General features: G+C 40.5%; 1 protein-coding gene across 4 annotated transcripts in view; it reads right to left on the bottom strand.

Annotated features, from left to right (window-relative positions):
• Positions 1 to 7,162: 7,162 nt before the first annotated feature.
• LOC129776222 (synaptotagmin-5) overlaps positions 7,163 to 16,900 on the bottom strand; it is a 92,542-nt gene continuing 82,804 nt past the window's right edge. For 3 of the 4 annotated variants that reach the window (XM_055781739.1, XM_055781737.1, XM_055781740.1), the window contains exons 6-8: positions 8,589 to 8,779; positions 8,053 to 8,521; positions 7,163 to 7,702 (exon numbers count right to left, since the gene is read on the bottom strand). In XM_055781739.1, coding sequence (XP_055637714.1) covers positions 8,054 to 8,521; positions 8,589 to 8,779 — 659 coding nt within the window. In that variant the 3' untranslated portion in view covers positions 7,163 to 7,702; position 8,053. Of the gene's footprint in view, positions 8,522 to 8,588; positions 8,780 to 16,900 lie in introns of all 4 variants that reach the window. The other variant, XM_055781738.1, reaches the window with a different exon arrangement.

Here is a 16,900-nt window from a genome sequence, read left to right as displayed (position 1 = left end):
AAGTTGCTTATTTATATCTTCGGATATTGTTCTATAATGCTGTGAAATTTTAGAAACAACTGCTTAGTAGAATAATCTCTGAAATGGTTTTTTCATTGTAGAATCAGTTGACGATAATTGATTGATGATTCATTCTTGCCCTCGCAAAACAATACACTTGCTGATCGTATGTCGCAATTTATTTCATATCAATGCATTGAAAATTTACCTCGAACGCTATTCCGGTGGCCTTTTTTCCCAATTGACATAGACTCGGCTACAGTCGATTATATACATGTTGCACCAGCACCATTATTCCACATCTCATAACTACATCAATATATCTTTGGCACCCCATGGAAACAATAACAATGACAACACTTGCAAGTATCAAATATCATGCTACATGTTATCTAGTATTGCCTCAAAGGAATCGCACCTCTAAGCATCGTTCGTACAACGTAAACCAAGCGCCAAACAAGCGTTCGCCATAGCATGCATACAAAGCCACAAAATGGTAGCTTGAAACTACTAGGAATATAAACACTTCTCATCATTTTGCGCTATTCTCAAAACAAACGCATCTGTTAATATTACAGGCCTCGAAAAAAGTTGCATTACTTTCTCATGCTCGAGAGAAGCGCAGTTGTCACCCTTAGTGGAGGAAGTTTTGCTACTGGCAAGCGAAACCTAATCACATGCAAAATTCCAGCACGACATTTGCTTTCTTGATGACTAAACTAGCGAAATAAACTCTTTTTGTCAATAACAACCTCGAAAACAGTAGCAATACTTCATTGTGATCAATATTAGTGCAAATGCAATCCTAGTTGAAGGCAGTTTTGCGACTGGCATTCGAACCCGAATAACATTCCAGTAAGACATTCAAGATGCTTGATATTCCTCAAATAATTTTTTGGTGCACAACCTTAATGCCTGCTTCGCCATAACGTCAGTTTAATGCATTGATGCATTGTAAAAGACACCAACGAAGCCCTTATGATGACGGAAAACAAACAATGTTAACTGCTTGAAAAAAAAAGACGGGTGGGTAATGTCGGGGACATAACCGGAGTGACGTAGGACTATACAAAGGGGACAGCTTTTGTTAAATATATATTTTAAATATATTGTTTTATTTTCTTCTCCTACGTGAATACCTACCTATCTACCTGAAAAATGGATTAGTTTACTGTTTACTCTTTATGAATATGTTGAGGGTTGAAAAGAACCTTTGGTGTTGTGTTTTTGTTATCACTCGATATTCCCATCTTGTTCGGTTAAACCTTCCTGTTTAGCTATTGCGTTTGCCACTCGCCACAGCTTTCACAGTTGGAAAATTTCTTCCTATCCAGCTTGTGACATATTGTTCAGTAAATTACATTTAATGCGACGTGCCGGAGAAGCACTTTGCCACTCACTGAAACTAATTGTTGCCTTGATGAGCGCCGAACCGAAGCTGCTCTGTTCTTGATGCGGGTTTTCTGATTGTCGTGAGCAGCTTTGCAAGCCAACTCGAGCACTCCGACGGCCGAAACTCTATAATCGTTGTTAGGTATACTGGTGCTCCGGCACCAATCCGTTCGGCCTAGTTACCCTTGCGGAGCAATCAGTGAATGCGACCAACAGAGAACTGGAGACCTGCACGGTTCGAGTGAGACTTTGCCTTTCCCTTAACTTGTCCTCCTCCAGTTACGTCCACGATGCCGATGCCGTACAACCACACGGGTTTACGGTTTGAAAGAAAATAAGATATTTTTTTGGGGTCCGCGTGTTTTATACTCTAGCGGTACACACTCACAGGATAGAGACAAATCGGCAGACTCAGCCAGAGGGGCGAGTCCAACGAGACGAACGAATGAGCGTTAAAAGGGAGCGATGGCAAAAAAATACACAGAGGCGAATGAACTGCAAAGTTTAAAGCCTCTTAAAAACAAAGAAAGAAGAAGAAAAATACATTCATTACGATTTGTTCGCTCGTTGGATTCACATGCAGGCTAAAAAGGGTCCTTTTCAGGATCACAAAATTATCTTCAATCTAAAGAGTTTATTGTTTTGTTGTCACTCGATATCCCCATCTTGTTCGGCTAAACCTTTCTGTTTAGCGATTGCATTTGCCACTCGCCTCAGCTTTCACAGTTGGAAAATTTCTTCCCATCCAGCTTGTGACATATTTTACAGTAAATTACATTCAATGCAACGTACCGAAGCGCCACTCAGTGTCGCATTGGAGGTGATTTGAACCTGTAATTGAACATTTGCGATGACAGTGGTACAGTGTCGACTTTCAATGTGCGGTCATAATTTGGATCTCTATGTTTACAAAAATGTCCAACTAAATAAGTCGCATTACATGTCCGTCCAATTAGCTAAATGTCGAACTAATTGTAAATTACTGTACTTTCAATCTGGAAACAATTTAAGAGTTGGTGAAAATTGAATAATCTTGAAAGTCCCCAACTATCAATAAGCTCAGAACTACTGCCAAATTCACATACTCATCAGATCCTGGCAAACAAATTATGAAAACATCAATTTGTGTTTTTTTATTATTTTAGATAATGTTTTAGAACGCATTGAACTTTATTTCCTAAACTCTTTTTTGGAAGGTTTAATGGCCCTGAAAAGCGCCTTGTTTTATGGAATGGTTCCAATTTAGAAAACTTAGTACTCGTGGTTTTGAGAAAAAAAAACCATTTCGAACGCCCTCGATGCCGCCTTGTTCTGGATTTGCCACCAAAGCAGATTGTAAAAAAAACAAACTTTTTTCTTCTGCTACCTGATGCCGTTTTGCGATTGCGTTTGCCACTCGCCACTCGCTGCAACTGCCTGTTGTTGTCTTGATGTGTTCTGTTCTGAATGCGGTTTTTCTTATCGTCGCGAGCAGCTTTACCAGCCAACTCGATCACTTCGGCGGCCGAAACTATATAACGGCGGCTAGGTGGACTGGTGCACTGGTACTAACGCGCTCGGCCTAGCTACCCTTGCGGGGAACTCCATATCAACACGGTTCGAGCGGGATTTTGCCTTTCCCTTCACTTTTCCTCCTTTACCATGTCCAGACATGGGTGCTTGGGTTGGTTTGTTGATGTGTTGTGATGCGAACCGATGTGGTGTACGGTTTGAATGAGAATGATCGTTACGGCAGCGGAGCGTGGATTTTTAAGCTGACTGGCTGGCTCGAGAATTACGCATGTGTGAGACTGCGACCAATGTTTCGTTAATTTTTTTCTTTTTCCTTTCCAATCGTGCTTCATTCTATTTCGCTGCTGCTCTGGTTGCCCGTTTTGGTCGGTACGATTTGAGGAGCACAAAATGGACCAATCAAAAATGGGCACATAGTGAATTTTGAGAATGCTTGATATTTCACAATTATTCAATTATTTATCTCAAGAAAAATGAAATGTTATTCGTTATGATAGATGCGTAGATATATTTCCTATCAATTGATGCAAAAACCTTTGCGATCTATTGAGAAATGCTCGAGTTATAAGCGTTCCAAATCTTGCATTTTTTCCTACTTGTTCAGTGCCTAGACTTCCATTTCACCCCCTATATCTTCCGGTTAGACGTAGTCCTACGTCAAAACTGAAATATGCCACACAGCTTGTACTCTGCTGTAACACCCATCGATGCGAATTCGCTGATGAGTTTTTCAAGAGCGACCGCTTTCACCACCAGCGGGGGGAGCTTGATTTTGGTTGCTGCCTGGGTAACGGCGTTTACATTTTCGACCGACGCGCCGAAATCGCCTACTTCGCTGTTGTTCGATGCGGTGTCACACTCGCAAAGGCTCGGTTCAGTGCGAGCGCTTTTCACTGCACCAACACCGCGTGCATCATTAGATGACGCTTGCCTCGAAATTGCATTGCCCCTGGCAATGCGTTCGTTTTTTGCATGGCTAGAGCCTGCCTCCCTCTTCTTCTTGCTCATCACACACTACGCGAAACGTCCAATTTATGACGCGGAAAGAAAAACACACGATACGAATAACGCGAAAAACGAACAGAAAAACCAAACGACGATATCCAAGTTGGATTACCACTGGTGGGGTCCAATCTTAGATCGAAGCGCAGCGAAAGCAAAGTTAACTGGATTGCTCGACAGGCCGATTCCGAATGAAAGTTTGCCTCAGCGAGATCCACTATTTATACTCTAGGCCAGTATTCCCCTTCATTCTTCTACTTTTCCTTTGTTTACGGAGACTTTAAATCCTACGATTTCCCCTCCGTTGGTCGTCGATAAGTTGCTCGTTATTGACAGCTCTGTTCGGGAAAGCACACAAATGGACAGAACTAATTTATGGGAAAATTGAAACGCTTAAAGTTTTCATGAATTTTAACCATTTACAAACCAGGGGATTCTAATGTAGAGCATATTAAACAAATCTTACGGAATTTCCGATACGTTTAGTATGTAAATCGCCAAAACCCGTTCGCGGCAAAAATAGTTATTGACGTTAACTTTATTTCATAAAAACGTTTTCTGATTTGGCATCTACGTCAAAATGAGTGGTTCTATAGTTGTGAATTCCGAATACACCGAAAAATTCGTAGATAAGGCAAAAGACAGCTAAAGGCATGCAATAAACAAGGGATACCAAACAAATAGAGGAATTCGGAAATTAGTCAAAAAAGCCTTCGAAATCGAGTTGAGATTTCAACCAGAGTACGAATATGAGTTTGAGTCAATTTTCATACATTGGCACATACATTTGCCATTTTTAGAGAAATAAAAACCATTATTCTGAAAACAGATAGCAAACCTTTTAACTCTCATATGACACTATGACTTTTTCCAAATAGAATGTTCCGAAAGCTTGTTTTCGACTTTCGAAAGAAGGGAAAAGAAGGGCATGGTGGAGTACGATTACGAATTTGAATCACTGTATATAGGGGAGATGGGAGTAAGGCGGACATGTTGAGGAAAACTTCATTTGTGTCTTTGGAAACTCATGTTTTCCAAAACTTAAAAGCAGTTTCTTACAGTTCAATATACTGGTTTTCGAAATAATTGGCCAAATGTTTTATAAAAATGTGTTTTGACGTAGGACTACGTCTTTCATTTCTATACCGGGGTGTAAAATCAAAGTTTCGAAAACGAAAGCGTTACGCCGGAGACCGAGATTTTGAGTGTTAATAGCTCCTAAACAACTGAACGAAATGGTATGATAAACACTTCATTCGAAAGATAAAATGTCTACGCGTTCTATACTTGTTACTGATCCAAAAACTTGTTTCAATAGTCTTAAATTTGCTTTCAAAATAGGCTATTGAAATCACCAATCGGTATATAAGCGAGCGCCGCTCGGAAATCCACTCAGTTCTAATTGAACAGCGATTGGAGCATGTTCTCGCTGTTGTGGTGAAGCTCTTCATTTATCATGAAAGCGCGGATGAACGGTGTCACCAAGAGCCTGTTTGTGCACCTTAGGCCAGAAGGGAATCCATCAGGAGGAGAGTGATGCTACAAACGGTTCCCCGGGAAGATCTCGAAGCAGCCGCTACACACACACACATACACGCACGGAATTCTTTCCGTTTAAATCGAGAAAGATCCGGAAAATAATCTGCCAGTTCCTCTAGGAATTTAAAAATACATTCATGTGAAAGAGTTTATTTGAATGTTTTCTATCCATGTAACACTGTGACCAAATATGTTTCAATCAAGTGCTGTTAACAGATGGTTATCGAGTTAGCATTAACCACTGGTGGGCTTCCAGTATCGAGGAAAATGTGGAAATATCTAATCGTTACTGAAAATAATCTGCCAGTTCCTCTGGGAATTTAAAATTACATTCATATGAAAGAGTTTATTTTAATGTTTTCTATCCATGTAACACTGTGACCAAATACATTAGGTTTTGTGATTTTTCAATCAATCGCAATCAACAGGATAGCTTCTGAAGATTATTCTTCCCCATCAGTAGGATATTTCCGTATCCAATATTGGATGCATAAAACCTTGTGCCTCCAACGTAACGCTCTCGTTTTCGAAGTTCTCCAAATATTCATTCATTCAGAATGAATTCAGATTCAACTTCATACAAATGATCTTTAAATCAACGATAGTCCTACGTCACCCTTGCGGTTAGACCATAGATATAACCCACTTCCTGTTTTTTTCACTGAAATTAAAACAAGCCTACTTTTCGGCTTTCGGCATTTTTATCGAGACATGTAGTGGGGGGAATATGGACAGGTTAATAATATGCGAAGCGTAGAAGTATATTGCTCGCGTGAGGAATAATTTCGCTCTCTCTCAGTGTTTGTGTGTCCAGTAACTGAAATAGAACAAAAAGAGAAAGCGATATAAAAAAGTATTAATAGAAAAAAGTATTAGTATTATTATTCCCATCACTTTTTATCATGCATTGGATGTGATTATGGATGTGACTATCCATTTCAACCCCACCAGTGCAATTATTTCAATAATTTAAATTTACCACTTATGAAAGAATTTACTTTTCCGTACATACCTGATATCGCTTCTCGGTCAACTCACAAACCAATCTATAACCATCAGCGAATTCAATTGTGCAATTAAACCTCTCCAAATGCTTAATATCGAAGCCGTGGAATCATGTTTTATTTTCGGTTTTTGTTTCTCTATTCCTACTTTTGATCAGTATTCATTGTCATAGGATGGTTTAAATATTCTAGAATAGCATGTAGAAGGGGTTCCCATCTACAGAAATTTGAATTCCATAATGCAACTATACAAATCAACCACCTGTCCATCATACCCCCACTGTCCGTCTTACCCGCGGCTCCCCTATTATACACAAACACATTTTGCCCCACGCTTGGGTAAATGATGTACCAGTAGGCTTGGATAGTGCTTTTAATGATACTTCTAAGCTCATTTATTATATAATATGAGGATGGCGAAAAATGGGCTAAATATTTATTTTGGGTCTAAGCTCAAGCCTTTTACTTTCCTCATCTTTACTCCAATGAGAAAAAATAATCAAAATAGGATGAATTACTACTATATCCATCTGGAAGGTTCGTCATGGCTAAATTCATTTCTGAAAGTTGTGATATGGCTGCATCTTTAGCTACTGTACAGAGTGCTCAACCCCGCAGAGAAACTGTCTTTCGCTTCGTCCCAGGTATATTTTCAGAACACACATTCGGGCAGTTTTCGGATCAAATTGAACATCGCTTTAGATAGATCATCTTCTTGGTATAATTTTGTTGTAATAACATTTAGTAAATGTCAAGTGTTATAATAATGTTGTTGTATATTTTGATTTCTGATATATTCTTGTATTCCGCACAAAAGTTTCCTTTCACTCACTCGTTCTATAATCTCTGTTCATGAAAATTAAATCAGTTCAACAATTTATTTTGTGTAAAGAATAATTACTTTTGCGGTCACGCACAGTTGTAAGTTTGTTGGAGAGATTTGTGAACGAGGAAATGTTCAAAATAGCGATACCCACCAGGTCCCACCGCATTTTCAGTGTATAAGTTTAGAATATTTAGGCTACAGTAAATAGATGCTCCAGTATACTATTATTAATTTAAATAGAATTAACATTTACGCCCCCTTTGGTACATTAATATTTATATCAGCGCTTCGAACATACAACATAGCGTTAATTCTGACAACTTCAACTAAGTAAACAATCAGCACTACATCAAGGTACATTGGACGTTTCTTCAAAAGTGGGTGTTCGTCTTGCTGGAGGAAAATAAGTCAACCCCCGAGGGCAACCCTTAGGCGGCTCGCACACCGGAGCAACAAGCAACTAGCAAGCTGCAATACGCAATATGCAACATGAAACATATTTTGTTGTTCTTCGCATACCAGAGCAATAATAACGCCTGACATTATGCAAAAAATCTACTTAATGTACGAAACATGTCAAATTATGAGCGATAAGTTGCTCTTCAACCGACACGTCGTGTTGCTAGCGATATGTGTTGCTCTGTAAAGGCGATAGCGATATCGTATTGCGTCGGTGTGCGAGATCACCAAAAATCAAATGAAAAATGCATTGGCGATAATATTGCTTATTGCATGTTGATAGTTGCTAGTTGTTTATTGCTCCGGTGTGCGAGCCGCCTTACTTGCTAGATGAAGGTTTGGTTGCATTCCAGTCGGAAAGCGATATCCATTGAGCAGTAGCCGACCTATTGCGGAACAACTCTTCGAAAAAGGATCGCTCCTCTGGTCTCGCGTCCGGACCGCTTCCGATTGTCGCCCGACCCAGAACTTCGTTCTTCCCTAGCAAGCTATCGTGCTGGACCTGCAGTTCAATGGAGCAATTTTTCAGCATTTCTTTGGCTATGTCGAATGAAAGTGCCTCGTTGTAAACCGGAGATACCGTGTTTCGGGCGACGGTTGTTTTGCGCTTCTTGATACGCTTCCCGTTGATGTTCTGAAGGGACACTTTCACGTAAGGGTCGGACGAATTTCGGGTTTCATCAATGATTCGAAGGTTTCTTGCTTTGATTATGACAACGGTTAGTTTCTCGACCGATGGGGTATATGAGAGTGAAACCATGATATCGCCGACGTTTTGTTTCGTGTCCTGCAAATTTTGGAAGGTTTGAAATCTCTGACATGGGAATGTCTATTCTGGGAACAGTAGTACTTACGTTTTCGGAACAGTGATCAAGAGGTCGCCAAACGTCTATCCGGTCCGATAGATCAACGTGCGCCAGCGCAAGTTGCATTCCGCCAATCACGACGTGACGCGAATAGGCATCAAAGTCGAATAGAATCACCTCAAGCGTTCGTCGGCCGATGGTGGCCGGTCGAACTTCAAACACAAAATCTTCGTCGAACACTGAAAGAAAAGGAAGATATCAATGTTTAGGGAGATCGATTGTAATGAGGTGTGAATGAAGGAAACAATAGGGTTGGAAGAATTTGTCCGAAAGCCCAATTAGAATCGAAAATGAACTATGCATGCGGTTCAATAGTGGACTTTTCCAAAAAAGATGGATGGGTAATGTCGCGGACATAACACCAAGGACTGTCAATTTAAATCATCGAATATTCAAGTAGTTTGTTTGTACCTCTCACACCTTCAACGCTCCTAAAAACATCATTCCCAAAGAAATAATCCGCAAATTATATCATGCAGCACCTTTCGCAACTCTGCTGGAGGCAACTATAGCAATCGCAGTTGAACGAATTTTATCTCTAGTTTTCAATCCATGAACACATCTCTTATTGTTGGTTGGCTCTCGCCATCAGGCTTGCAATGTGTTGAACTTGAACGCAACTTTTTACCCGAGAATAATGCACAAATTTTCGAAAATTGAATGATCGATCGGGTAGTCTCCCAACCACCAATAAGCCTAAAACCCTTCTAAATTCACATAAGCTCTCCCCCCGCATGGAGATTATGGAAAGTCAAATTACTTTTTATAATTTCGGATATCAGATTAGAATGCATCGAACTGTTGCATTGAATTGTAAATAAATAACTCTTGAAAGGTGCCTTATTTTTATGGAACAGATTCATGTTTGTTCTCGCAAGAACAAGTCAGTTATATGTCGAAATTTGTATCCTTATTGCCAACGCACTCAATGTAGTTCCTCTTCTAGATACACATAGGGGGATTTTCATCTGTATCAACACCACCATTACATTAATTTGTCCTGGATCGGGTTACATTATAAATTGACGGTTCTCCTCCGGATCCTGGCTGACAATATTGGCACTGCGGCGATGTGGTTGTTGTCGTAAAGAGACTTGAAACTTTCGCAGTTCATTCGTTTTTAGCCTTGAAGAAGGCTTTTATGGTCGACTTAAACTAAACTTTTCTCCATGCCTTGAAGAAGGCAGATCTCATTCCCGCTCGCACACGTCGATAAACGATGTTGACTCGTTGATCATCAAACGGGAAGTGGCACTGCGACTATGCTCTCGCTCTTTCAGGTGTGCTTTGCCGGTTAGAAAATGAATGATTAGTTCGGGTTGGTTCTGCTTAGATTTTGAGAGGCATTCACCTCTAAGATCGGTTCGGGATGGAGCGAATGATTTTTTTTCGATTTGGCTGACTGTAGAATCCCACAGGAGTGGGGCTTGCGATGCATTGTTTCGCTTGTCTTCAGGCTTCCATTGTATCGAGCAAATTCGTCGTATGTAAAAGCAGCATTAGAATGGAAAAGGATAGATGCACAGTGGTTAATTAGGATTGTTTCCGCAGTGGTATTGATGTATTCAAATTGTATTCCGCTGTTACCCTGGTTGCCTGTTTTAGTCGTTACAAATTGAGGAGCACAAATATGTCATATCGAAATGTGGGATTTAAAGCGTTTAGATAATGCTTGACATTTTACAATTATTCAGTTATCTATCTGAACAAAAGTACAATTTTCTTCATTGTGATGGATGCGAAGAAATATTTCTAATCGAGTGATTCAAAGATCTTTGCGATCTATTAAGAAAGTGATATCTTTTTATTCTTGTCCGGTGCAAAGAGCGTTATCTATCCACATATCCACACATAGTTTTTTTTTAATATTCTACCAATTGAAATGTTTTTCTACAATGACAACGAGCCAATTTCAAGGCTAATTGGCTCGACAACGACACGATGAACATTGTAAAGGAAAATGCTGATAAACTGATAATATTCAGTTTTAGTTTAGCAAGCTTATTTATAAGGATCATTAACAAAATGAGGAATTCGAGGTTTGTGTAATAACTAGTTTTTTTTCAATAGGGACGCTACAAAAAGAAGACCGATAGGGACAGCAAATGACAATATTTTTATCGCTCTCTTGACATTTCTCTTCAGTATGGTTTGCCATTTCATAAAGGGTGTGTCACATCAAATTGCATCACGGAAAAAACGCTGTAGAAATTTAATTTTTAGGAATTATATCTTCAGCTTTCGCTTATAATCATATAGGAGTGTATAGATCACGTTGGCCATGCTTCACTGTCAATTTTTCGTAAATTTGGAAAAATGTCGTCGAACGAAAAAGAGCGTCGTGAATTAATCCTGCGCACTCATTTCGAGAATCCGGAGTTGTCACATCGGGATATCGGTAAGATGCTGGGAATCGTCCAATCCACGGTCAGCAGAGTACTAAAACGATACTTCGAGAACCTAACCATCGACCGGAAGGTGAAGAACGGCAAAAATGGATGCTCCGTCAGTGAAAAAGATCACAAGCGCGTAGTTAAGCAGTTTAGACGTGATCCGAGAAGTTCGGTCCGGGATGTCGCCAATAAGCTGAATTTGTCAAGTTCATTGCGTACATACAAGGTTCAGAAGGCTCCTAACCGCGACCAAAGGCAAAACATGGTGGGGAAGACACGAGCCCGGAAGCTGTACACCGAAATGCTGACGAAGCCGCATTGCCTGGTAATGGACGACGAAACCTACGTCAAAGCGGACTTTCGTCAGCTGCCGGGCCTGTTGTTCTTCTCCGCAGAGGACAAATTCAGCGTTCCGGAGGAGATTCGCAAGCAGAAACTATCCAAGTTTGCCAAAAAGTACATGGTGTGGCAAGCGATCTGCTCTTGCGGAAAGCGGAGCGCCCCCTTCGTGAAGACCGGCACGGTAAACGGGCAGGTTTACCTTAAGGAGTGCCTACAGAAGCGCTATCACTATTGAAGCAGCACGAGGGCCCGAACATCTTCTGGCCGGATCTCGCTTCGTGCCACTATTCAAAGGACGTGTTGGAGTGGTACGAAGCCAACGGGGTCACCTTCGTGCCAAAGGAAATGAACCCGCCCAACGCGCCGGAGCTTCGCCCAATAGAGAAATATTGGGCAATTATGAAGCAGGCCCTCCGGAAGAACCCAAAAGTTATCAAATCGGAGGCGGACTTCAAGAGAAAATAGATTTCTGTTCAAAAAAAAAACTACAACCTGACGTTGTACAGAACCTTATGGACGGGGTAAAGAGGAAGGTGCGAGCATACGGGCTTGGGCTCGAAGTATGAATAAAAAGAAAATGCCAAAAGTTGTTTAATAGTTTTTATTTTACTGTCTAAAATTTTCAATCGGTCTACTGGGCGAATTTCTACAGCGTTTTTTCCGTGATGCAATTTGATGTGACACACCCTTTAATTGAAAGATATACGATCCAATAACGAGTCGAGCTAATTAAAATTTACTTCCGAAATTCTGAGTCAAATGGCAATTTAAGAGCGCAACGTCCAATTTATGGTCGTCATAATCGTCCTGCCAGATAAACAATTGAGCGTCTAGTGGAAAAATTTTAATCCATCAATTAATCCATCTCATACGTCGTTCTCAAGCGCTGGGCATCTCTGTGACGTCGTTGTTGCGAATTTTACGAAAAGATCTTAGTCTACATTCTTAAAAGATCAAATTGGCGCAAAAACTGAAGCTGCTTGACCACCAAGAGCGTCGTATACTCGTGAATTGGGCTGAAGAACAATTTGAAAATGATCCGGATTTTCATCGAAAAATCATCGTCAGCGATGAGGCTCATTTTTGGCTGAATGGCTTCGTCAATTAGCAAAATATGCGTTATTGGTCAGGCAGCAATCCACACGTACTCCATGAGTCACCATTGCATTGCATTGGGCCGTACTTCTTCGTGATGATCAAGACCGGCACGTTACTGTGAACAGGAATCGCTATCACTCGATGATAACCGAATATTTTTGGCCCGAATTGGATGATATGGACTTAGACCATGTGTGGTTTCAACAGGATGGCGCCACAATCTACACAGCGAATTTAACAATCGATTTATTGAAAACCAAGATTGGTGAGCGTGTTATCTCACGAAATGGCTCAGTCAATTGAGCGCCTCGGTCGTGCTTTTTAACACCGTTAAACTATTTCCTGTGGGACTACGTCAAGTCTATGGTCTATGCCAACAAGTCAGCGATGATTGATGAACTTCGTACGAATATCGAATGTGAAATTGCAACAGTATCGGCCGATTTATGCTTGAAACCCGTCGAAAATTCAGCGTCTGGACTTCTGCAAGCGTGCCCGTGGTGGCCATGCAAAAGAAATCGAGTTCCATACATAATGGCATTAAATGTACTCTCACATGAATAAAGAATTTCATTGATATCCAAAACCGCTTTCGTTTTATTAAAAAAAAAACTTTTGTAGCGCTCTTATTGAGAAACCAGATATTTTCATGCTGATAAAAACAGATTCTCCTATGCAAAAAAACATGATTACAGGGGAGTCAGAGTAACTGTCAACGGTTTTTGTCTTGTTCTTAAACATATGTATCCACTGTCACCGCTAGTAGTCGCTAGTGTCCTTTGTATTTATGACCAACTTGGCCAAATGGTTCTCGTTGGTCTTTTACGCTTAGTAGTGGTCCAATAGGCCGAATGGTGTGTCGGTCAACCGGGGGAGTTTGTCCTTTGTCCGAACGGTTCGAATGAACTCCTGGACTACCGTTCGTCGCACACACCTCGTCTGAATTCAAAAAGCACCGTTTTGATGGCGGCATCTTCCTCGAACCTTTTCGATTTTACAAATATATTACAAAACAATTGTATTTGAGGGGCTTAGAATGCAAGGGGTGTAAGTGACTTGATCGATTTCTCTTCATCGACTTTCTCTTTTGATCATAGCTTAACTGCAAACACATTTCCAGCTTATTTGACAATGTGGACGAAAGGTCAAAACATCAATTATCGGTTTCTATAGCAAAATCAAATTGGAACGTTTTGTGCGCTGAGTTATTCACGAAAGAAAAAGTTGATGAAGAGAAATCGATCAAGTTACTTACACCCCTTGCATTCTAAGCCCCTCATTTATCTTCTGACTGTTCAGAGAAGAAAATAATCAAGGAATTGACGAAATCGAGTGCGCCGTTAGGAAAAGGTGAGTTGAGCTGGATAATCGACTCTGGTTCTTTTGAGCACTTCACAAATGATCGAGCGCTATTCATCTTCGGAGCTAAGGAAGTAGAGTGCATCGTCACACGAGAGTACTGTGAGGTTAAACTGTTACTTGTAGTCCACAGCAAATCAATTCTCGCGAAACTTTTGAAAAGAACCTATCTACATTGATCGATTCTCTTCATCAACATTCTTTTTCGTTAATGACTCGGTGATAAAAGCATTTCCTGATGTGTTCGAAGATCAAGAGTGTAGAAGGAAACCTCGTTCATCAAACAATGTAGTAAAACTGACGCCAAATCTGTCTGCAAGGTGATTTTCGAAAGAGAAAGTCAATGAAGAAAATCGACCAATGTAGATAGGTCCGCGAGAATTCTATCACACTGCAGAACCGTCTTCTATATTCCGGAAGCGCATGTGAGTCTCCTGTCGGTTCGGAAGATGGAGATTGCTGGACTGCAGGTTGTGTACGTTCAGATCGGCTGATCGGCCAATCCATCAACTTCACACGGGATTGACGAAAGTAGGACATCGTTTTGTGTGCCGTATGCTTTGGATGTTTGTCTCGCTAGAATATCCAGTCCTTCGCCAATTCGATCTTCCGTGCTGCGATCTTAAAATTGTGCATAAGGATTTCGATGTACTTTTCAGCATTCATTATACCATCGATCTGAATCAGGTTTCCAACACCGGACCAAGCAAAACACCCCCAAACCATGATGTTGCCGCCACCGTGTCTCACTGTCTTCTAAATGTTCTTGTCAAGCAGCTCCTCTCCTCGCTTAATCCATACTCTGGATCGTTGTTTCGTTTCGAAAAGCTCGAATTTGCTTTCGTCTGACCACAGCACCTTTTTCCACAACGAGATTGGCTTGTGGACGAATTTATTAGCAACCTCCAAACTTTTGATATGGTTGACCTTACGGATTAACAGTTGCCGAGATGCAAACTTGCTCCTTAATCCTTGCTGTTGCAGTCTCAATCGAACTGTTCGTTCCGATATGTTCAATGATAAACTTTCTTTTATATTTCTGTTTATAGCTTTTGGGTTTTTTCTCACTTCTCTGACGATTCCGGCATCAAGCGTTTTCGTTCACATCCTACCCGGTCGCAAACTGTACCAAGCTCTTGAAACTTCCTCCAAAGCTTCTGAATCGCACCAATGCTCACATTGTTTTCGTACAGAAATTTCGATTATCATCATCAGCAAGAAAAAACTAATAACAACTCGCCAAACCGTATTCAGAATCAACAAACTCAACCTGACTTTAGAAAATGATGGAACCCAAATACCGAAAGCGTACAGAAATGTCTTATTAAAAATGACCGTTGCCACGACATTATCCATTTGTTCACAAATGTGATCAAATCTAACACAACCAATATACAAATCTTGTACTGCAATCCAAAAAAAAAACAGGAAGTGGGTTATATCTATGGTATAACCGCAAGGGTGACGTAGGACTATCGTTGATTTAGGGATCATTTGTTTGAAGTTGAATCTAAATCCATTCTTAATGAATGAATAAATGAATATTTGGGGGACTTCGAAAACGAGAGCGTTACGTTGGAGGCACAAGGTTTTATGCATCCAATATAGGATACGAAAAACCTTGTTCTGAAGAATAATCGCTTGAATGTAATTTTCAACTGGCAGATTATTTTCCTGCAACGATTAGATATTTCCACATTTTCCTCGATACTGGAAGCCCACCAGTAGTTAATACTAACTCGATAACCACCACCAGTAGTTAATACTAACTCGATAACCACCTGACAATTAATGTTAATAGCACTTGATTGAAAATATTTGGTCACAGTGTTACATGGATAGAAAACATTAAAATAAACTCTTTCACATGAATGTATTTTTAAATTCCCAGAGGAACTTGCAGATTATTTTCCAGCAATGATTAGATCTTTCCGGAACTTTCTCGATGCTGAATGACATCCAAACGGAAAGAATTCCGCGCGTGTATGTGTCGATCCTTCGCCGTCCACCTCGTCCAGCACGTTAGGCAACGATGTTGTCTTGTCGATGTCCTCACGAAAAATGAATGCGTCTCACCACCAGAATATCGCTTAAGTATGTTTTGTGTGTGTGATTGAATCGAGAGGTGTGGTTTACGATGGCAATTTGGAAGGCAATCTAGAGGGGAATGAACTCTCTGAGCTCGAAACTTTCGGCGACTGAGCAATAATCGATTGCGTGCGCATACAATATTGGATACGGAAATATCCTACTGATGGGGAAGAAAAATCTTCAGAAGCTTTCCTGCTAATTACACTTGGTTGAAAAATTACAAAATCAAATATATTTGGTCGCTGTGTTATTTGGTTAGAAACATTAAAATAAACTCTTTCACATGAATGTATTTTTAAATTCCCAGAGGAACTGGCAGATTATATTCCAGAAATGATTAGATCTTTCCGGAACTTTCTCGATGCTGAATGGCATCCAAACGGAAAGAATTCCGCGCGTGTATGTGTGTGTGTAGCGATGTCTTCCCGGGGAACCGTTTGTGGCATCACTCTCCTCCTGATGGATTCCCTTCTGGTCTAAGGTGCACAAACAGGCTCTTGGTGACACCGTTCATCCGCGCTTTCATGATAAACGAAGAGCTTCACCACAACAGCGACAACATGCTCCAATCGCTGTTCAATTAGAACTGAGTGGATTTCCGAGCGGCGCTCGCTTATATACCGATTGGTGATTTCAATAGCCTGTTTTGTGAACAATTTTAAGGCTATTGAAACAAGTTTTTGGATAAAAAGTAACAAGTATATAACGCGTAGACATTTTATCTTTCGAATGAAGTGTTTATCATACCATTTCGTTCAGTTGTTTAGGAGCTATTAACGCTCAAAATCTCGGTCTCCGGCGTATCGCTTTCGGTTTCGAAACTTTGATTTTACACCCCGATATAGAAATGAAAGACGTAGTCCTACGTCAAAACAATATTTGAGGGCTCAAAATGAAAGGGGTGTAAGTGACATATTCGATTTCTCTACATCAACTCTCTCTCTCTCTTTTGTTCATACTTAGCTGCAAACACATCCCCAGCTGTATTTGACAATGTGGAAGATAGGTCAGAACAGT

Source organism: Toxorhynchites rutilus, chromosome 3, assembly GCF_029784135.1.
Source record: "Toxorhynchites rutilus septentrionalis strain SRP chromosome 3, ASM2978413v1, whole genome shotgun sequence".
Classification (NCBI taxonomy): domain Eukaryota; kingdom Metazoa; phylum Arthropoda; class Insecta; order Diptera; family Culicidae; genus Toxorhynchites; species Toxorhynchites rutilus.
Note: the sequence above shows the minus strand (reverse complement) of the source record. Positions and strands in the feature narration are given on the sequence as shown.